The 18,270-nt window shown below is 43.0% G+C and overlaps 1 protein-coding gene across 1 annotated transcript in view; it reads right to left on the reverse strand.

Moving 5' to 3' along the window:
- The window catches only part of LOC115474075 (polycystic kidney disease protein 1-like 1), an 889,490-nt gene that overhangs the window by 732,917 nt on the left and 138,303 nt on the right, over nucleotides 1-18,270 (reverse strand). The window contains exons 8-9 of the mRNA XM_030209391.1: nucleotides 6,773-6,968; nucleotides 5,289-5,372 (exon numbers count right to left, since the gene is read on the reverse strand). Coding sequence (XP_030065251.1) covers nucleotides 5,289-5,372; nucleotides 6,773-6,968 — 280 coding nt within the window. The remainder of the gene's footprint in view (nucleotides 1-5,288; nucleotides 5,373-6,772; nucleotides 6,969-18,270) is intronic.

The following is an 18,270-nucleotide window of genomic DNA, read 5'->3' on the forward strand; positions in this document are numbered from 1 at the left end:
CAGTTCAGAGCCCTCCCGTTCGGGTTGGCTACTGCTCCGCGGACCTTCTCCAAAGTAATGGTGGTCATCGCGGCCTTCCTGAGGAAGGAAGGAGTTCAAGTCCATCCTTATCTGGACGACTGGTTGATCCAAGCCCCCTCTTATGCAGAGTGCAGCAAAGCTGTGAACCGGGTGGTTGCTCTTTTGAGCTCCCTGGGGTGGATCATCAACTGGGAGTAAAGCCAGCTGCGCCCGACTCAGTCTCTGGAGTATCTGGGAGTTCGTTTCGACACCCAAGTGGGCAGAGTGTTCCTGCCAGACAATCGGATTGTCAAGCTTCAGGCTCAGGTGGACTAGTTCCTAGTAGCCTCTCCTATTCGGGCTTGGGACTACGTGCAGCTGTTGGCCTCTACGACGGCCACGATGGAAGTAGTGCCCTGGTCCAGGGCTCATATGAGACCACTACAACAATCTCTGCTGCTGCGCTGGACTCCGATGTCGGAGGATTATGCTGTGCGCCTTCCCTTGGACCCAGCAGTGCGCAAGGCGCTGAGCTGGTGGACGCAGACAGACAAGTTGTCTGCAGGAATGCCTCTAGTGACCCCGGAGTGGATTGTCGTCACGACAGATGCCTCTTTGATGGGCTGGGGAGCCCACTGCTTGGGAAGGACAGCGCAGGGGCTCTGGTCTCCTGCAGAGGCAAGTGGTCTATCAACCTCCTGGACCTCAGAGCCATTCGGTTGGTGTTGTTGGAGTTCTTCCCGGTACTGGTGTTGAAGCCTGTACGGGTCCTGTCGGACAATGCCACGGCTGTGGCCTATGTCAACCGCCAGGGAGGTACCAAGAGTGCCCCTCTAGCCAAGGAGGCCATGAATCTATGCCAGTGGGCGGAAGCGAACCTGGAACAGCTGTCAGCGGCCCACATTGCCGGAGTCATGAATGTCAAGGCGGGCTTTCTCAGTCGCCATACCTTGGAGCCCGGAGAGTGGCAGCTATCTGCTCAGGCGTTCTTGGGCATCACGAAGCGCTGGGGCCAGCCGAGCCTAGTTCTGATGGCGTCATCGGCCAAGTGCCGCGTTTTTTCAGCAGAGGACGGGACCCTCGATCCCTGGGAGTAGATGCTCTTCTCCAACAGTGGCCGACACAAGAGCTTCTCTATGTGTTCCCGCCCTGGCCCATGTTGGGCAGGGTGCTAGACCGGGTGGCAAAGCATCCCGGCAGGGTAATCCTGGTGGGTCTGGATTGGCCCAGACGTTCCTGGTATGCGGACTTGATCAGGCTCTCAGTCGGCGATCCTCTGCGGCTGCCAGTGGAGCAGGGCCTGTTACATCAGGGTCCCGTGGTGATGGAGGATCCCTCCCCCTTTGGTCTTTCGGCCTGGCTATTGAGCGGCAGCATCTGAGAAAGAAGGGCTTCTCAGACAAGGTCATCGCCACTATGCTGAGAGCGAGGAAGCGCTCTACTTCTACTGCTTACGCCAGGGTTTGGCGTATCTTTGCAGTGTGGTGTGAAGCAGGCTCACTTTCTCCCTTCACTGCTCCAATTTCTTCAGTGTTGGCGTTCCTGCAAGAAGGTCTGGACAAAGGCCTGTCGCTCAGTTCCCTGAAAGTTCAGGTAGCGGCTCTGGCTTGCTTCAGGGGCCGCCTGAAGGGTGCTTCCCTGGCTTCGCAGCCAGATGTGGTGCGCTTTCTCAAGGGAGTTAATCACCTGCGCCCTCCTCTGCACTCAGTGGTGCCTGCGTGGAATCTCAACCTGGTGCTAAGAGCATTGCAGAAGCCGCCTTTTGAACCCTTGTCGAGGGTATCTCTGAAAGACCTGACGTTGAAAGCAGTCTTTTTGGTGGCTATCACTTCAGCCAGAAGAGTTTCCGAGCTCCAGGCACTCTCATGTCGAGAGCTTTTTCTGCAGTTCACTGAGGCAGGAGTGTCTATTCGCACAGTGCCTTCCTTCCTGCCCAAGATTGTTTTTCGCTTCCATGTGATTCAGCAGCTCTGTCTCCCTTCCTTTCGTAGGGAGGTCTACCCAGAGGAATACTCTGCTCTCAATTTTCTGGATGTGAGACGAGTCATCATCAGATACTTGGAAGTGACCAATGATTTCCGGAAATCGGATCATCTGTTTGTCCTGTTTACAGGTCCTCGTAAGGGTCTGCAGGCTTCTAAGCCTACAGTGGCAAGATGGGCAAGGAAGCCATTGCAGCGGCTTAGGTGGCCGCGGGGAAGGCCCATACCTTTGCCAGGCATTACCGCTTGACTGTGGCTGCTCGGGCGGAGGCCCGGTTTGGAGTTTCAGTGTTGCGGTCAGGGATTTCTATGTCCCGCCCTGGGTGAGTACTGCTTCGGTACATCCCACCAGTCTATGGATTGATCAGCTTGATGATATGGAAGGTAAAATTATGTATCATACCTGATAATTTTCTTTCCATTAATCATAGCTGATCAATCCATAGCCCCTCCCAGATATCTGTACTGTTTATATTCTGGTTGAATTTTAGGTTCAAGTTTAGCCTTCAGTTACTTCAGGAGGACTTCGTGTTCAAGTTCTTCTTTCACTTGGATTCTTCAAGAGTTGAGACGAGTTTGTGTTACAGTGAGCTGCTGCATTCCTCTCCCCTCCGTTTTACGGGGCTGGATTGAGATTTAAATTCTGCCGGCACTCCCTCCCGCTTCGTGCGGCTGTAGGGCAGCTTTGTACCCCTCCCGCTTCGGCGGTGTTAGGGTCAGTCAGCTCCTCCCGCGGTTGCGGTTGCAGGATAAGCCAGATCCCCCCGCATTGGCGGGTGTGGTGTCCCTCCCCCGCTCCGTGGGGATGAGCTGGACGGATTCCCCTCCCCCACTTGTGTGGGGATGAGCTGGGTTAATTCCCCTCCCCCGTTTCGGCGGTGGTGAGCTGGGCAGAGTGACCCTTCGTGGGTGTAATTCTCTAAGTGCTGAGTCCTGCGGATGGAGCTTTGATATCGACATACTGAGGAGTTTCCGGCAGCACATGACCACATATAGGGAGGCAAAAGTTTGCTCTCTATCTCCACCTGCTGGTAGATGGACACAACCCACCAGTCTATGGATTGATCAGCTATGATTAATGGAAAGAAAATTATCAGGTATGATACATAATTTTACCATATGGATACCATTATGAGCCAGGCATATTGCAGGCAGTTTAAAGGATTAGTTTAATGCTAGTTAGAAGAAAATAGTTTAGATATAGATATTCTAGATGATTTAGATTTTGTCTTATAAGGAATTCTGATTTCTGCTTATTTTAGAATATGTTTTATTCTGTGTAATTAATAAGTTCTATTTCTATGTAGAATATCTGTTCAACTCAGTGTTACTTTTCAAGTAAGAGTTTAAAAGGTCATCATCTGGTTTGAATTATCCACAGTCCTAGCGAGTTCTATGTAGGAAGCTAATAGGTGAAAGAGGTCAGGGAAAGTCTTGATTAATTATAGGTAAGTGTAGGACTGGTCCTGAAAGTAATAACAAACTATATCTGTATGCCATTAAGTAAGATTGGCCTTTGACCCCTTAATGAATGCCAGAACCCAGTTAGTATGAAGTTAGCTGGGAATATGAGAATTTAATCATAATAAAATGCAAGAGATAGGTGCCCCATTGTCTAGTGTGAGAGGCCCCAGGTCATAGGTCAGTTTAGGAAATGTCTGAAACCTATGTAACTGATATTTTGAATATATGTGTAGAGATGATTGGTTCAGACAGGGTAATCAATCTATTCTTTACCATCTGGAAAGTAAGGGGGGCTAGAGGGGTTTAAAACTGTATATAACTGGGAGCAGAAGCAGCTTACGTTAGAAGGAGAGAGCTAAGAAGAAGAGAAGGAGCTGAGACAGAAGCCATTAGATCCAGAGAGCTGAGAAAGAGAAGAAGAGACCTAGTGCTGATGTCCTACTTTGTTTGCTGGCAAATAAAGAAGATTTCTCCCTCATTCTGGTGTGTGCTGTTTGACTCCTGAAGTACCACAGATTCTGCTAACAATAGTGGTAATTCCTGCAACAGAGGAGTTCAGATAAGTGGTTTTGACATAAAGAAAAGGGCAGTGTGTGGGAGGCCACAGGGTTATTTGTTGCTGTGCAGAGGGAGGAACACTGCTCTGGCAGGGAACCTCAAGGACTGAGGTTCCTGGCTGGGAAGAGGACAGCATTGAGCTGTTAATGCAGAAGACTAAAGACTGATATACCTGGAGGTAAAAGTGTTTATTTTGGAAGATAGAGGAGAAGCCTGTTCGTTGCTTACGGGAGGGCAGAAAGTGTTTATTTTGGAAGACAGAGGAGAAGCCTGTTAGTTGCTTATGGAAGGAGCAGAGGACTCTTAAAGTACTGGGACTGCTTTCCCAGGTTGAGACTGTGGGTGGGGGTGGGGTGTATCTAAACTTGTTCATGAACTGTGAATGTGGACTGCAAGAAAAGGGATTTCTTTCCCTCAACTGGCATTGTGGAGGTGTTCACTTGCTGTGGATGAGAGTGGAGTGCTGAGCCCGAGAAGGTGACCCGGCCCTACTGTGGAAGGAGGGAGTTTACAACATACATAAACATTATTCAAATAATGCAGCATACAGTGCACAAATATCAAGCTGAGGGTAGACGATTCAGTATGAATGATATTGGTTCTTGTATTCTGATCTCTCTCTTACGCAAAAGTGGCTTTTGTAACTACATGCCAATTCTGAAGCACAGTGTACTCAGTGATGATACAGAAAATGCAATCTCAACAAAACTGCTTGTGTCTGTAATCCTACACTTCAAAGACTATCTCAAAAGTCTTTGCTATACATCCAATAAGTTGATGATTTACCTGTAGTATCCATACAAAAATATCGATGAAATTTCACATTTAGGCATATGGGGGGGGGGGGGGTAATTCAATAACTGTATGCCTCTATATATGCTCCCAGAAGGCACCTGATTGATGCACCTACTTTCCTTTATAAAATACTAGCATAACCAGGTAGATATGCATGCATTTGCTTAGTCATGAGCAATTATGTCAGTCATAGACCTGGTGTAAGTATGTGCACCTATATTTCAAAGGTAAGTGCATAACTTATAATACTCTATAAGTTACATATGTAACTTTACACTCTGCCTAACTCTTAGGCACATATCCAGCATGTGTGTGCATAAGTGCACACATAGGTACATTTATGCTAGGATTCTAAACATTTATGCTTAGAACTGTGCTCCTCCTTCCTTCTTCCTACGGAAACACTTTTCCCGGATGACGTAGATTGTGCTCCTATGTTAATACCCACTTTATAGAATTGTCCCCATAGTTAGACATGAAAGTCCTTACCTCAAAAACTGAGAAACCTCTTCAATTTCAAGATGAGTCTGTAGATGTCTGCTGGCAATGGTGAACGTGGTTAAATGGGTACAGCTACATGAGGAAATAGTGCATTAGTACTTTGTAGAACATTATTCAAATAACGCAGCATGGAGCTAAAGAATATTTTTTATGTTTCTATGGTGGTAGAGATGAAGACTATCTGAATTCAAGCAAGCTTGGGACAAGTACAGAGGATCTCTAATTGAGAGGAAGGGATAGTAGATGGAATGGATGGGCAGACTGAATAGACAATATGGTTGGTCTTTATCTGCCTTCATTTTTTCTCATTTCTATATTTCTAAGAAGCCAACTCACAAAATAAATGAAACATGGGATATGCAAAACTGTTGGTCTTGAGAACTAAATGAGAAAGTATTGCATCCGGTTAGCTCCAGGGCTTAGAAGAAGTTGGAATATACATTGTAATGCTGCCTGCTGGAGTTGGAAAAGTTAGGAGCACAGCAGTTATGAAGATACATAGATAATCATATATAACTGAGAAAGACAATATAACAAGGGAACTGAAGTCATGTGAGGGGTTGAAAGAAGCAAGAGGAAAAAAGAAGCCCAGACTATAGGATAGTGCAGTTGGAACTGGTGAAGGATATATGCAGATTCAACCACAAGTGAGAGAAAAGATAAAAAGTGGCAGGGAGAAGGAAGGGGGAGATAACACTGTTGAAGCCTGTAATAGGTAGGGTAATACACAATTAAACAATGGCTGTGGGGAGGGGGGAAGGGGAAAATTTGGGGTCAAAGGGTGGAAAAGGTGTTAAGATAAAGAGACAGCCCTGGTAGAAGAAACTGCTTAAATAGGACTGATAGAAGATGCACAAGCTCCCCAAAGAAAGCCCTGTTGCAGTGAGGAAGGGCTACAAGGGGAAAGTTCAAAGGTTAGTTATGGGCTACCTGAAAGTGGATTCCAGGATCCCAGGAGCAATATACCCTACTAGTGCAAGCAGAGGCCAGGACCAGATCAGGAACAGATAGCATCAACACCCTATGGCACATCTGAGAGACTAGTGCAGCAGCCCAGCAGGAAGGGAATCCCCAACTTAGAAAGGCACACTACTTTAATGAACCAGCAAGAATTTTCATGGGGAATGTCAAATTAATTCACCTAACTTTTCTTCTGAAAATTCACTGTGACTGTCTGCAAATTGTTGTCTGTATTACATTTCAGTTAATGCACTCAGATTTTCAGCTAATTTGTTTGGAAAGCATCAGCGAACATTTCTTTGTAAATAAGGGAAATATTAAAAATAAATTCTGTTGGAATTGAATAACCCCTTATCATTCACCTGATTCTTTCAACACATTCATATTCTTCATTGGATTGCCACTTGACAATGGAGTCTAGGAACCTCAGGTCAGAAGTATGGTACACTCTCTTTTTGACACAGACAACTTCAAAGAAACTTTTTGCTTTTAGCATTGCCCTGGCAAAGTACCTGCAAATGACTTTTGCTGTAGTTGCTCCTTGCAGTGGATAACATCCCTCGGTTTTCCATTCTCTGCTATTATCCCAGTATAAACACCGAATCCACTCCACACTGACAGTGTAGTTTACCACATTAGCAAGATATTTATTTTTAGGTTTCCGATCATAATTGGCATCCAGCAAAGCCAAGTAACAAGATCTTGTATCTAAAGTGAAATAATAATAATAATAATAACACTCATTGTAAACTATTAAAGTAAAACTCTATTCCTAAGATGCACTAAACTGTTCCAGTGGCTGCTGTGATATTAGACAGCATAAAACCTCTGAAGTTAGTCAAAATTCATGAGTTGCAAAGCAATTTAGTAGACAAGTGCAAATAACCCCTATCTCTCTACATCAAACACAAGAATCATAATAAATTAATTGTGGGTCTCTGGTGTATTTCCTTGAATTGTATGATTACTGCTCACATAGAGGGGCATTCTATAAATGGCACCCAAAGTTAGATTCAGGGAAGTCTGTGCTAAACTAATAGTCTGCAAAGGGCATTCTGAGTGAAGCACCCTTTATCGTTTGCTATACTACTTTCATTGCTGGCAAATTAAAGCAGTTTACAATAAAACCATTAAAGCAAAAAACCAAAAAGGAACGCCAATTGTAGATAGGAAAGGAAAAAACTACGCTTATCATTCAACATTATCTCAACCATACAGAGAGCAGTATACAGTATACAGAGATAGCCAGATCACAGAAAGACAAGTTACCAAGCATACATCTTAGGCATAAACAACAGTCCTTACAATTGGACCCGACCCTGACTTCCTGTTGAAGAATCAACCTAGGCCTATATATAGAATTCTTGTTGGAAAAGATGAGTCTTCAGAAGAATCTCTTAAATTTGAAAATAAATATAGGAGTAATTTTGGATTCAAGTTTGACTTTCAAGTTTCAGATTGAAATTCTTTTTTAATCTTCAACGATTAAGAGCTATAAGATTTTTTCCGAGTCCTATAAATTTCAGGATTATAGCTCATACAATTTTGACTCATTTAGATTATTGTAATTTTTTCTACTGTTCCATTACTCAGAAATTAAAGAGGAAGTTGCAGCTATTGCAAAATACAGCCGCAAGACTAATTTTTAGAAAGGGAAAGTTTTGCAAAGCATCTCTGTTTGTGAACAAGTTGCTCTGTCTCCTACATGAGCACGAAAATGTGGAATGCATTACCAACTCACTTGAAAACGATCAACGAACTAAATAGCTTCCGCATAGCTTTAAAAACCTCTCTCTTTAACAAAGCCTACCACAAGAACCAATAATGACTAGAACACAACCCCTTACACTTCTTTATCCAGAATGTCTCACTGTATAGCAGCATAACCTGATCCTCTTATCTTCTTTTATCCCTTTGTAACACCAGTTGTATTTCTTCTCTGTTACGGCGATGCCATAACAGATCTCTGTAAGCCACATTGAGCCTGCAAATAGGTGGGAAAATGTGGGATACAAGTGCAATAAATAAATAAATAAGATAGAATCACGTATATATTTTAAGCTTTATGGATTGGGTCCTGAAAATATAATGCAGCTTTTAGAATTTCCTATTAATACGCCACCTGTCCGACTGGTTCCGCTCGAGGGAGTTCTTCTCCTGTACTGGGGTGGAGACATCCTTGATGGCACCATTGAGCTTTGCCTACTGGCTTCATGCTCTGCTGGAGGGATCATGATGCAGTGTTGTATGTTGGAAAAGAAGAGAGTCGGGGACTTAGCTTCAAGGAGGGGTGAGCAGTTCTGAAAGATCTGGCTCCCTTTCTGGGACACACTGACACCTGTCGCGAGAAGTAGGATTTTGAACTGCTGAAGGACAAGGGGAGGGAGGGGTGGGTGGGGGGGGGGTGCAGGGGGAGGGAGGGGGAGGGAGGGTCCATGGAAAGAGGGGTAGGTGAGAGGGGGGTGTAAAGTTGAAAATACAGGTGCGATTCCACAACGTACTCAAGAAAAATGTCAGGAAGTATTTTTTCACGGAGAGAGTGGTGGATGCTTGGAATGTCCTCCCGCAGGAGGTGGTGGAGAGGAAAACGGTAACGGAATTCAAACATGCGTGGGATAAACATAAAGGAATCCTGCTCAGATGGAAGGGATCCCCAGAAGCTTAGCCGGTGGTGGGAGGCGGGGTTGGTGGTTGGGAGGCGGGGATAGTGCTGGGCAGACTTATATGGTCTGTGCCCTGAAAAAGACAGGTACAAATCAAGGTAAGGTATACACAAAAAATGGCACATGTGAGTTTATCTTGTTGGGCAGACTGGGTAGACCGTGCAGGTCTTTTTCTGCCATCATCTACTATGTTACTATGAACTCAGTAATATGCTCACTGAGATGGCAAAAAAGTACAATGTTTGCATTTAATGTGTTTTGTTAATAAAAAGTATTAAAAAAAAAAGAATGACAGAGCCAGAACAGTGGAGTTATGTGACCTAAATAATTTTTTATTGTCATTTTTTCCTTTTTCAGAGTTTGAATTATAAATTTAGGCTTCTTATGGAATCAGGATTTCATTTATACAAGGCCACCCAGATCATTTTTAATATAAAGAAATATTTTCTCTCTTTTTTTATTATTTGCAAGCACTTCACCGAGACTCCTGTGGCTATGCCATGTTGTTCATTTGTGCACATAAGAAGTACTTCTAGCCCTAGGACACAGTTTTGATAATCCATTTGAATAACATATATAATTTTGTATAACATTGTGTTTATTTGCAGGTTAAGCCCATTCCTGAATTCAACTAGACTAATATGGCCTCTTAGGTCTTTGTCTTTTGTTTGTTTGTGTGTGTTTGTGTTACCCCTTACAAACAATCACTATAGGTGACCATTTCTGACCTTTTATAATGTTGTGGGTAGTACAATCAGTACATACAAATAGTTTCTCTCCTGAATACATATTAGTTGTCTATACAATCTAACAAATATTTCTCTTCTGAATGTCCTACTAGGCATATTGGCTACTTAGATTCTGTCTCTTATCACCATTTTAGTGCATTAGTTACAGCTAAAGTGTAATTTTTTCCACACTCTGTATGGTCTCTCTTTCTCCAAGGTATACTTTTCCTTAAAAAATTACTTTTCCCTGGATGAAATCTTTGCCCCAGTTTGATTGTAGAGGCCTCTGTGCTATATTTCTTGCCTGATCTATATGAATCTTGTAAAGGTCAGTCAAGGATGCACCTTTATTATTATTATTTGTTACATTTGTATCCCACATTTTCCCACACATTTGCAGGCTCAATGTGGCTTACATAATACCGTGAGGGCATTCGCCAAGTCCGGTACGGGATAAGTACAAAATGTTGTAGTGGGGTAGGGAAGATAAGATTCAATTAAGTTGGGTTTCAGGTAAAAAAGGTTTGTCAATGTTCAATACGATCTTTGATAGTGAAGTGTTGCAGGGTTGAGTCACTTAAGTTGGGTCATTCGGATATGCCTTTCCGAATGGGTGAGTCTTTAATAATTTTCTGAATTTTAGGTGATCATAAGTTGTTTTCACCACTTGTGGCAGTGCGTTCCACAGGCGCATGCTTATGTAAGAGAAGTTGGGTTGTCTTGTATTTTAGTCCTTTGCAATTAGGGTAGTGGAGATTCAGATAAGAACGTGATGAACTGGTACTATTTGTGATTGGAAGATTGATTAGGTCAATCATGTAACCTGGGGCTATACCGTAGATAATCTTATGGACTAAGGTGCAGATTTTGAAAGAGATACGTTCCTTGATAGGAAGCCAGTGCAGTTTCTCACGGAGTGGTGTGGCGCTTTGGAATCGTGTCTTACCAAATATCAATCTGGCTGCTGTGTTTTGTGCAGTCTGGAGTTTCCTTGTGAGTTGTTCCTTACATCCCGCATAGATTCCATTGCAATAATCGACGTGGCTTAATACCATTGATTGAATTAAATTATGGAAAACATCTCTTGGGAAGAAAGGTTTTAGACGCTTGAGTTTCCACATTGAATAAAACATTTTCTTTACGGTGGAGTTGACTTGGGACTCAAGTGTAAGATTTCGATCGATAGTAACACTTAATATTTTGAGACTATCAGAGATGGGAAGGGAATGATCTGGAGTGAATAAGGTTGTTGGTTTATAATTGTTGTACTGGGATGAGAGGATAAGGCAATGCGTTTTATCAGTGTTCAGCTTCAATTGAAACAAGTTAGCCCATGAGTGCATGATGTTCAATCCACTCTTGGTATCGTTGGAGATTTCTGATAAATCATGTTTAAAAGGGATGTAGAATGTAACATCATCAGCATAGATGATCTTGATTTGATAGGGACTTGGCCAATGGGATCATTAATATGTTGAAGAGTATTGGTGATAGAAGTGAACCTTGAGGAACTCCGCAGTCTGATTTCCATGTTGATGATATATTTGTATTAGATTTAACTTGGTATGACCTGGGGGTCAGAAAGCCTTTGAACCAATCAAGTACATTTCCACCAATTCCAAAGTGATCTAGAAGTCGAAGAAGTATACTATGGTTAACCATATCGAATGCACTCGACATGTCAAATTGGAGTAGGAGTATGTTATTACCTAAGGCTATTTCATTCCTGAATTTGGCCAATAGGATGGCCAGCACAGTTTTGGTACTGTGGGAAGGGCAGAAACCAGATTGAGATTCATGTAATAAAGAGAATTTGTCCAAATAGTTAGTGAGCTGTTTGGTCACTAAACTCTCCATCAGTTTAACTATAAGTGGGATAGATGCAACTGGACAATAATTGGTGATGTCATTTGTTTTTTTCTTTGCGTCCCTCGGTATAGGGGTGAGTAAGATGTTGCCATATTCTTCAGGAAAATGACCTTGTTGGAGCATGTAGTTTAAGTATGATGAGAGGTCTTCTAAGAAGCGATTGGGAGCAAATTTGAGAAGGTAGATGGGGCAAGTGTCCAATTTGCAGTGTTTGTTGGAGATTCTGAGAAAAGCTAGAGATAACTGAGTCGATGGTGAGAGGAGAAATTTTAACCAAATATGGTCAGCTGGGCATGCACCAAGAGTTTGAGTCCAGATCATTGATGAAATTTTCAATATCGTTGCTATGTTGAGGAAGTGTATTGCATAATTTTATTATTTTGTCACAGAAGTATTTAGCGAGACTGTCTGCAGATGGGGTGTCTAAATTGTTGGTGATAATTGGAGTGGTATCTAAGAGCTTGTTCACGAGTTGAAATAGTTTCTTCAAATCATTGTACCCTGGGCCTATTTTGGATTTGTAAGAAGATCTTTTGGATTGCCTTATTGCATATTTATATTTTTTATGTATTTGTTTCCAAGCGTTGAGTGAGTTCTCATCCTTTAGCTTTCTCCATGCTCGTTCCAGTTTCCTGGTTTGTGTTTTGAGTTTTTTTAGTTAGTCATTAAACCATGGGATCAAATTTTGTCTTCTTGTTACTCTTAATCTTAAGGATGCCATTTCATCTAGTATGCGTTTGCATCCGATGTCCCAATCATAGAGGAAATGAATGGAGTCCGTTTGTGGTTTCCACTCCTGGTCATATATCTGTAGCCAGAATACTTCTGGGTCTATTTGGCCTCTTGTGCTGTAAATTACAGTTTTTCGTGTATGGTGCGATTCCTTCTTCCTCCAGGTCAGGGATAAATTTAGTCGATAGTGATCAGACCATGGAATCTCTGACCATTTGGTGTTTGTGACTGATATGTTGTTTTCTGTGGACAGTTTGTAGGAGAAGAGATCCAGTGCATGACCTTTAATGTGGGTAGGTTGCATTAGAGGCCACATGAGATCACATGAATGTAGGAATTCCACAAAGTCACGTGCATGAGCGGAGTTTGGGTCTTCTAGGTGGAGATTTATATCATCACCCAGTATTAATGCATTTGAGTTGGTTACACTAATGTTTGAAATGAAGTCCATTAAATTTGATTGACATTCAATTCAGTTACCAGGTGGTCTGTAGAACAGGATACAATTCAGATGGTTGTGCAGGGATTTGTTATAAATTCTGATTGACGCAATTTCTAATTGGGTTGTTATTGATTTAATTTCGGTGGTGAAGTTGGAGCGGTAAATGAGTGCTATACCTCCCCCTCTCTCCTTTGTCTGCCTCACTAGGATTTGCACATTTTTACATCTCAATTTTATTAGATTGGGTTCAAAGCTTGTTATTAACTGTTCATCCTTCTATAAAACCTATGTAGTAGGTTTTATAGAAGAATAACTTTTATATTAACTGTGAGAATTACTGAAAGGCTCATGCCTGTAATTTTTTGTTGTGTCTACATGTTACATAAGTACATAAGTATTGCCATACTGGGAAAGACCAAAGGTTCATCAAGCCTAGCATCCTGTGTCCAACAGTGGCCAATCCAGGTCCCAAATACCTGGCAAGATCCCCAAAAAGTATAACACATTTTATACTGCTTATCCCAGAAATAATGGATTTTCCCCGTCCAATTTAATAGTGGTCTATGGACTTTTCCTTTAGAAAGCCATACAAACCTTTTTAAAACTCTGCTAAGCTAACCGCCTTTACCATATTCTCCGGCAATGAATTCCAGAGTTTAATTACACGTTGAGTGAAGAAAAATGTTCTCAGATTCGTTTTAAATTTACTACTTTGTAGCTTCATCGCATGCCCCCTAGACCTAGTATTTTTGGAAAGCATAAACAGATGCTTCACATCTACACGTTCAACTCCACTCATTATTTTATAGACCTCTATCATATCTCCCCTCAGCCGCCTTTTCCCCAAGCTGGAGTCCTAGCCGCTTTAGCCTTTCCTCATAGGGAAGTCGTCCCATCCCCTTTATCATTTTCATCGCCCTTCTCTGCACCTTTTCTAATTCCACTATCTGCCTTATTTTCAAAAGAGAAAGACGCCCATATTTCGACCCAAATCAGGAGATGGGCATCTTTCTCCCGTGGGCGCCAAATCTCTATAATTGAACGCCCATTTTGGGCATCTTCAACTGCAATCTGTCGTGGAAACGGCCAAAGTTGATGGGGGCATGTCGGAGGCGTGCTGAAGGCGGGACTGGGGCCTGTTTATTGGCCGAGGAGAGATGGGCGTCCTCGGCTGACAATCGGAAAAAGAAGGGCGTTTTTAGCGTGAATTTAGGTCACTTTTTGGACCCTTTTTTTTCACGAACAAGTCCCAGAAAAGTGCCCGAAATGACCAGATGACCACTAGAGGGAATCGGGGATGACCACCCCTGACTCCCCCAGTGGTCACTAACCCCCTCCCACCCAAAAAAACAACTTTAAAAACTTTTTTTTCCAGCCTGTATGCCAGCCTCAAATGTCATACCCAGCTCCATCACAGCAGTATGCAGGTCCCTGGAGCAGTTTTAGTGAGTGCATGCACTTCAGGCAGGCAGACCCAGGCCCATCCCCCCCTACCTGTTACACTTGTGGTGGTAAATGGGAGCCCTCCGAACCGCCCCCAAAACCCACTGTACCCACATCTAGGTGCCCCCCTTCAGCCATAAGTGCTATGGTAATGGTGTAGAGTTGTGGGCAGTGGGTTTTGGGGGGGATTTGGGGGGCTCAGCACCCAAGAGAAGGGAGCTATGGACTTCAGAGGTAGTTAACGTTTTCTTTTAATTGTTACAAGTGCCCCCTAGGGTGCCCGGTTGGTGTCCTGGCAAGTGAGGGGGACAAGTGCACTACGAATCCTGGCCCCTCCCACGACCCAATGCCTTGGATTTGTTTGTTTTTGAGCTCGACGCCTTCAGTTTCCATTATCGCTGATAGAGAGGTGTGGTAGCCGTGTTAGTCCACTCTTAAAGGTTATCAATATTGATAACATTATCGCTGAAAAACGATACCGCCCAGCTCAAATCCGCAAAAATCCGATGCATTTGGCTGGCACCAACCGTATTATCGGAAAAAAGATGGATGCCCATTTTTTTCAAAAATATGGTTTGTCTCGCCCCTTCACGTACCCGTTCTCGGAGATAGACGCCCATGGAGATGGGCGTTCACGTTTGATTATGCTCCTCCATCTTTTTTGAGATGCGGTGACCAGAATTCAACACAATATTCGAGATGCAGTAGCACCATGGAGCGATACAAAGACATTATAACATCCTCATTTTTGTTTTCCATTCCTTTCCTAATAATACGTAACATTCTATTTGCTTCCTTAGCCGCAGCAGCACACTGAGCAGAAGGTTTCAACGTATCATCAATGACGACACCTAGATCCCTTCCTTGGTCTGTGACTCCTAACATGGAACCTTGCATGACGTATGTCCAAATCTCAAGGGGGCATGTCAAGGGCGTGTTCAGGGTGGAACTTTGGCGTTCCTAGGACTTAGACATTTTTCAGCCATAATGGAACAAAACAAAAACGTCCGGGACTAAAACTTAGACGTTTTGAGCTAGACCTGTTTTTATAAAAAATAAGTGCAGTGGGAATTGAACCCACTTCCCCAGGATCAAAGTCCACTGCACTAACCGCTAGGCTACTCCTCTACTCCACACAAAAGGTACCCCAAATGACCAGATGACCACTGGAGGGAATCAGGGATCACCTCCTCTTATTCCTCCAGTGGTCACTATCCCCCTCCCACCCCAAAAAATGTGATTAAAAATATTACTTGCCAGCCTCTATACCAGCCTCAGATGTTATACTGAGGTCCATTATAATAGCATGCAGTTCCCTGGAGTAGTCTAGTAGTGGTGCAGTGCACTGAGGACAGGTGGACCCAGGCTTCTATCTCCCCCTTCTTGATACAGTTGTGGAGGAAACTGTGAGCCCTCCCAAACCCACCTGAAACCCACTGTACCCACATATTGGTGCTCCTTTCACCTGTAAGGGCTATGCTAGTGATGTACAGTTGGGGATAGTGTGTTTTGGGGGGCTCAGCAGACAAGGTAAGGGAGCAATGGCGAGATGTGTACCTGGGAGCATTTTATAAAGTCCACTGCAGTGCCCCCCAAGGATGCCTATTGCTTTCCTGGGATGTCACTTTTCCACTATTTTACCTGATGCCAAGTTTTCTATTTTTTTTTTAATAACATCTGAGCCTTGTGTCTATTGTTTATCAGTAGATTTGGGCTTTGAATTCAGATCTATAGATAGAAAGGAGGTCTCATACCAGAGTGCTATTTTTCTATACTTCATAGCAAGAGTGTACATTCCCTAATTATCTGTCCCAATGCAACTGAAGCTTTTACCTCCTCAGTGTGTGTAAATGATTTCATCCCTGTATGGATTCTTTGATGCCTTGTGAGGCTTTCTTTCAAACCAAAGCTTTTACCACACTCAGGACATGTAAACGGTTTCACTCCTGTGTGTATTCTCTGGTGCATTGTGAGGTTTACCTTCTGACCAAAGCTTTTACCACACTGTATACATGCAAATGGTTTCTCTCCTGTGTGGACTCTTTGATGCACGTTGAGATTTACATTACAACCAAAGCTTTTACCACACTTAGAACATGTGAATTGTTTCACTCTATTGTGGATTTTCTTGTGTATTTTGTACGTTTTGCATTTGGACGTTTTTTGTTTGAAAATGGACCAAAAATAAAATGTTCAAATCACAAAATGTTTTTCCAAACAGCATTTTCAAAAGGTAAAGATAGAATTCGTTTTTTGTAGAAAATGACCTTCTTTCCTGTTTTGATTTTGGACATTTTACAAAAATGTCCAAATTCAGACTTAGACATCATATCCAAAAAAGCCCTTTGTACAGTTGTCTTGCCCAAGGTCACAAGGAGCTGCAGTGGGAATTGAACCCATGTTGCCAGAATCAAAGCCCACTGCACTAACCATTAAGCTACTCCTCCTCTATTTTGGACACTTCGCATTTGGATGTTTTTTGTTTGAAAATGGACCAAAAAAATAAAACGTCCAAATCACAAAACGCTTTTTCCAAACAGTATTTTCAAAATGGAAAGATAGACGGGGTTTTTTTTGTTGAAAATGACCTACTTTCCTGTTCTGAATTTGGATGTTTTTATAAAACGTCCAAATTCGAGATCACGTGATGCAGTGAGCAGAGAAGCAGCCTTAGGTTGCAGCTCGGAGTTCCGTGACTCTCAATATGCCATTTTAGTGAAATATCTTAGCATTCTGATCACCCCTCACTAATTTTCAGTGCGTTACCTGCATGGACAGACTTCTGGATAAATCTCCCTCGACGATGGCACAAAAGTCGGCGAAAAAAGAAAGGAACAAACCATGGAGCGGCGACTCCAGGATGGCATCCAATTCTGGTCACCGCATCTCAAGAAAGATATAGTAGAACTGGAAAAGGTGCAGCGAAGGGCGACAAAAATGATGGTGGGGATGGGACAACTTCCCTATGAAGAAAGACTAAGGAGGCTAGGGCTTTTCATCTTGGAGAAGAGACGGCTGAGGGGAGACATGATAGAGGTATATAAAATAATGAGTGGAGTGGCAGGTGGATGTGAGGCGTCTGTTCACACTTTCCAAAAATACTAGGACTAGGCGGCATGCGATGAAACTACAGTGTAGTAAATTTAAAACAAATAGGAGAAAATTTTCGTCACCCAACACATAATTCTGGAATTCATTGCCGGAGAACGTAGTGAAGGCGGTTAGCTTGGCAGAGTTTAAAAAGGGGTTAGAAGGTTTCCTAAAGGACAAGTCTATAGACCGCTACTAAATGGACTTGGGAAAAATCCACAATTTCGGGAATAACATGTATAAAATGTTTGTACGTTTGGGTAGCTTGCCAGGTGCCCTTGACCTGGATTGGCTGCTGTCAGGGGACAGGATGCTGGGCTCGATGGACCTTTGGTCTTTTCCCAATATGGCATTACTTATGTACTTATGACTTGTCATTAGAACTGGCGATTTGGAAATGTGAGTGTCGGCGCTAGAAGATGACTCACATGCGCAGGCCCCAGATCTCGCTCGCTTGAATAAACAATTTGCAGATTTCTCTTACAAGTTGGAGGATCTCGAAAACCGCTTAAGACGGAATAACATACGTATTGTGGGCCTATCGGAATGTGTACCAGACCAAAATTTGTCTGTATGGCTAGAAAGCTGGCTGGCAAAAGAACTGGCTCTGACTGACTCGATGGGCCATTTGGTTTTGGAGAGGGCACATCAGGTGGGTCAGAAGATGGAAAATTACGAACAGCCAAGAGTTGTTATAGCAAAAGTCCTCAATTACAAACACAAGATAGAAATTCTTCATGGATTCCGTTTGAAAAGAGACAAACTACTTTATGATGAACAGCGAGTGTTGATTTTTCAGGATTTTTCACCATAAAAAAAGGCATCAAATTTATGCTTTCTTATCCAGCACAGATGAAGACCTTACTTCAGGATAACTGCCACATTTAAATCTGTGTCTGAAGCAAGAACCTTCCTCATTGAGAAAGGCCATTTAGATGCTGTTTGATAGTAAAATAGTACTGTCAACTAATCAACATGATCAGATAAGGAATAACAAGCCTAGCTTGAAGTGTCTATATGCAAATGCTAGGAACCTAAGACAT

This window comes from Microcaecilia unicolor, chromosome 1 (assembly GCF_901765095.1).
Source record: "Microcaecilia unicolor chromosome 1, aMicUni1.1, whole genome shotgun sequence".
NCBI lineage: Eukaryota > Metazoa > Chordata > Amphibia > Gymnophiona > Siphonopidae > Microcaecilia > Microcaecilia unicolor.